The sequence below is a fragment of the Berghia stephanieae genome, chromosome 1, assembly GCF_034508935.2.
Source record: "Berghia stephanieae isolate SIO BIC M18660-M18661 chromosome 1, UCSD_Bste_1.3, whole genome shotgun sequence".
Classification (NCBI taxonomy): Eukaryota; Metazoa; Mollusca; class Gastropoda; order Nudibranchia; family Aeolidiidae; genus Berghia; species Berghia stephanieae.
Window position 1 is genome coordinate 117,045,970 of NC_088360.1, and position 5,000 is coordinate 117,050,969.

At 37.4% G+C, this 5,000-nt stretch overlaps 1 protein-coding gene across 4 annotated transcripts in view; it reads left to right on the forward strand.

Annotated features, from left to right (window-relative positions):
• LOC144962867 (receptor-type tyrosine-protein phosphatase epsilon-like) overlaps window positions 1-5,000 on the forward strand; it is a 134,148-nt gene that overhangs the window by 98,847 nt on the left and 30,301 nt on the right. For all 4 annotated transcript variants that reach the window (XM_078896221.1, XM_078896223.1, XM_078896220.1 and 1 more), the window contains one exon: window positions 594-719. In XM_078896221.1, the coding sequence (XP_078752347.1) occupies window positions 594-719 (126 nt within the window). The remainder of the gene's footprint in view (window positions 1-593; window positions 720-5,000) is intronic.

Genomic DNA, 5,000 nt, shown 5'->3' on the forward strand with positions numbered 1-5,000 from the left:
TTGCATTTGAGTTTTTAACTGACAGAGAAATCATGATAATAATTCATAGTTTAAATTTAAATCAGGATTGATTTATTTCTGAGTGGAGAGAGTCGCAGCTCATAAAAAGGAAATCCTGTCATAAAGAACAACGAGAGACCTATTAAATAGTTGATAAAAAATCATGTTTTAATAAAATCATCGAGGTTGCCAAGTTATAAGAGGACCCGAGTTTGAGAGTAATTGATTTTCCCTTTGGGCAAAGAAATGACCCTATATTGCTCACTTTGTAATTTATTGCAATTAACGCCTTGGCAATTTCAGTCTTCTTTGGCGATAAACCCTAAATATAGATTTCTCACTGTGTAATTTAAATAGTGTCTCTCTTTTATTCCATTTATATTTAACTCCCAAACTGTAGTCGAAATAATGGTTCCTGTTATTACAGCATTATCGTTCTCCTGCAACTGTTGCTTATTATAAAGTTTATGTGCAATTCGCACCAGTACTCTTTTCTAATAAAACATGTTCAAAACTTAGTATAATTAACACAACCCCATCTAAATAAGAACCAATACTCAACATGGGATATTCCAATTTTCTGTCTTCCACAGCAACAGTGTGACAAATATTGGGTGGACCACGCCCGTAACATGGCAGTGTACGGAAAAATCAAGGTATGGCATGAGCAAAGCTCCTGTCTTGCCCAGCTCAATATCAGGACATTCAGAATACAAAAGGTATGATTGAATGTTGAAGAATGACCACTGATAATTGTATCATATCGATCAAAATTGCAAGAACCAGTCTCGTTCGACAACGCCACTTTGTCCACTATTATCGGGTATCCACAACAGCTTTAAAGTTTTACCAAACAAGATATAATGCGTTATATCAAATTCATTTAAACTCACCTGATAGATGAGTCCTTTTCCAGCCATGTCACTCGTTAGCTACGGCTGACTGGACAATAAGGAAGAAATAAGCACACAATCACAGCCAACACACCATGTACGTACTAATCCAGATCATGCATGTGAGTGAAAAGTGAAATTTCCCTTGCCCAATGTAAAGGAATGGCCCAAAACCAAAAAAAAAAATAAAAAAATAATGATATTAATTAAATTCGATGCCAAATATTTGAAGTCTAATGTCGATGCCTAATATTTGGTTATGGGGCCATGGAGTTTCATCTTGCAACTATCACTTGTTATGGTGTCTTGGGAAGGCCTTCATTGATTAACAAATAACAAAATCAAAATTAAATGGGAATGAAATCCCACCCCACTCTACAGTGGATATTAAAAGAGACGGATTTATTCTGGTTACATTGATTATCAGATTCGTGTAGGTAAGGTGCTGCTATTTTTTTTTTTTTTTTTTGTCGTCACAGGAAGGTGGTTTAATATAATTTTATAGATGTTTGAAGTTTATACAAACAAGACCTTCTTCTTCTTCTTCTTCTTCTTCTTCTTCTTCTTCTTCTTCTTCTTCTTCTTCTTCTTCTTCTTCTTCTTCTTCTTCTTCTTCTTCTTCTTCTTCTTCTTCTTCTTCTTCTTCTTCTTCTTCTTCTTCTTCTTCTTCTCTTCTTCTTCTTCTTCTTCTTCTTCTTCTTCTTCTTCTTCTTCTTCTTCTTCTTCTTCTTCTTCTTCTTCTTCTTCTTCTTCTTCTTCTTCTTCTTCTTCTTCTTCTTCTTGTGGAAACCTCCAATTCTTGTCGAGGATCACTCCACAGTTCGTAGGGTATTACATTCTAAACTTATTAAAACAGTACACACACTATTTATTTTTAAAAAATACATTAATTAAAAGATGTCATGCTACTTTAGTTTTACCACACAAGAGGTTGATGGTCGGGGGCGACTCATCTCTGTGCTTTAGTTCATTTATTCTCTAGACAATGTTTTAGCAGAATTAATCACCTGTTTCCATTCATTTCGATTGAAATCCCCTTCCGATCTCTGTGATACACTTTGGATGGACTTAAGCCGTGCATAGAAGTAGATTGTCGCTGGGATAAATTTGTGTGACTTTCTTAATTACTACCTCATCTTGTCTAATGGACTTACGACCCAAAAGTGTCACAAACACTGGACCATGGACAGACTATGCCTAAACACCGCGATACTTTTATTCTTCTTCTAATTCTGGCACTTGACCTGCTCCACCTTCATTCCTGACTTTGTCCTTTTGTGTTGTTTACCATATTATGTGTTTTATGAAGCGCCGAAACGACATACAAGTGTTTTAAGCCTTTAGACTTCGAAATGAAGAGCATGCCGTCAACAATTGAGAGTAAGATACGAATTGTTAACGGAATTTCAGGTGTGATCATCGGTAATTGACATAGAATAGACAGACTGGAGATTGATAAAGCTGTAAATGTCTAACATTCGCAACATAATGACTTATGTCGGGCAACTGACTACTCAGAGGTCAACATCCATTCGGACAACACCTGCGTCTTCCGATTACTAACTTTCGTAAAGGGTGATTCTGAAGCTCCTTGGCAATTCTATCCAATCTGACGATATTACATGATTATTTTTATCACGCGCAAGGGCCGATCTTTGACCATTAAAGCATGTTAGATGTATTATGTGTTTCTAAATCAAATAATACTATTACTTTGCCACGGATTGGTGTCAGAACAGTGTGATGGTAAAAATTACGGTATGTAGATAAACATTCCAGGTTACGGACAACTTCCGCCAAATTCCTGTGATGTCTATGGTTTTCAGGAAAACTTCCAACTTATACTTATACATTGTTATCAAATCACAATCACTTCCATTACCACAATGTTTTTCGGGTATAAATGTTTATTTAATGGTTAGGGTGGTTATTGAATTTTGTTTACATAGTACGGTACAGTCCATCTGCGACTTGGCATATTATTATCTACATAGTACGAGAAGTGTAACAATTGCCATGTTGGTAAATTATTCGCAAGCTTTTAAAAATCACGATCTTTGATTGACGTCCCCGAAACACACACACGCACACAAACACACAGACACACACATACACACAATTTTACATATTATTTTCATGGCAATGAAACACATCAGCACTTGAAAAATATGGACACATCAAAAAAGAAAAAAAAATAATATAATAGAAAATCAAAACAACAGCGAACACTTAATTTCACAAGAGATTATCTCAGTGATTGTTTCAGAGATATTCTTTGTTGTCTGGAAAGCATATAGATATGTGATTAGTGATTTATATTTTATTGATTTCTAGAAAAGAGGAGAATGCGGGTTAAGTTGATAAAGAGATAGCCATGGGTTAGTCTTTATCATTATAGCTATACGATTTGTCGTAATCATTTGACATTACAGACGATCATTGGAAAAAGCGCGGCTTTATGTTCTTGTAACAAAGGACTTGACTTCGTGCCGGTAGGTCCCGGACTCGAGCCCCCTATGCAGCGCAAAGTTGAGCCCTTGGAAAAGGCCCTTTACTAGCACTCTATCACTGTGCTCAGGTGACCTCTTGTAAAGCGCATTTGAGTACGTTTAGTGGATATTGAGCGATATTAACTTTGATAAAATTTGAGCTATATCTTCGTCGACATACAAATCGCAAACAGTGTCATGACAATAGCCACAAGCCGCGCAACTTGTGAATCCACAGTTGGTTATTTACAATATGCCCGACGTCTCTTCGCCCCCCCCCCCCCCCCCCCCCCCCCCCCCCATTTTCACTCTCCAGTCTCCAGCAAAGGTCGGATATTAATGTATGCTCAGTTATAAGTTTCACTTACGTACTTTGATCTCCGTCTTGTAAATACAAATCAGAAGTAGGGAATATTAAGATAAAAAGGAGGGGGTGGGGGGGGGGGGGGGAGGAGAATAATTCTTCACCCCTCCCACCGCTTACACATACAAACGCACGCACATACACACACGCGTTGCCGCGCGCGTGCACACATATGAACATAGGCATCAATGATCAAATCATCTAGGACTTACACATCCATATTATCCGTTATCAGGGCAAACATATTCATATTGGCTAATATCGACAATGAAACCGTATATATTATGTACGTAGATAGTAATGAGTGCTTCATGGGAAGATATTGTCGCTGTCAATCCCAGCTCAGTAAATATATCTACACTGTGTCAATACAAGAATGCGATACTTGCATCATCATTTTCAATGATGACATTCGTATTTACTGACGTATCATCATCATCGTCGTCGTCGTCGTCATCGTCATTATTATCATCATTTTTATTATCATCCTCACCACCGTTATCGATATCATCGTCTCCTCGTCTTTGTTATCACCACCATAATAACCGACATCATCGTCAACATCATCACCATCACTATCATCACAACCACCGCCACCACCTCATAATCATCACCATCATCATCATCATCATCATCATCATCATCATCATCATCATCATCATCATCATCATCATCATCCTTATCATCAAAATTATCATCATCATCATCATCATAACCATCATCATCATCATCATCATCATCATCATCATCATCAGCAGCAGCAGCAGCAGCAGCAGCAGCAGCAGCAGCAGCACCTCCACCACTTCCACTGCCTCCAACAATAGGTTGACGTCATTCATCATCATCATCATCATCATCATCATCATCATCATCATCATCATCATCATCATCATCATTTTCATTATAATCATCACCATCATCCTCAATAATATCCTCATCTTTATCACAATAACCAAAAGTTTTTATCCATCAAAATCCCGGTTACCATCAACACATGTACAACTAAAAGCAACATAAAGTGCCTTAATTGTTAACCCTTTAATGTCGAGACTGATATTCATTTCAAAATTTCCCTTATAATTAATATGGGTCTAACTGCAGACCTAACATTATCTCCAAGAAAACAGGAACCATGACGTGAACGGGGCCTCAATGTTAACTGCTCTCTTTGTTAAAACGTTAAGACCCCATAACGATGATAGGACGTGTTAAATTACCATTCACCTGATCGACCGTATACTTACCATAAATGGT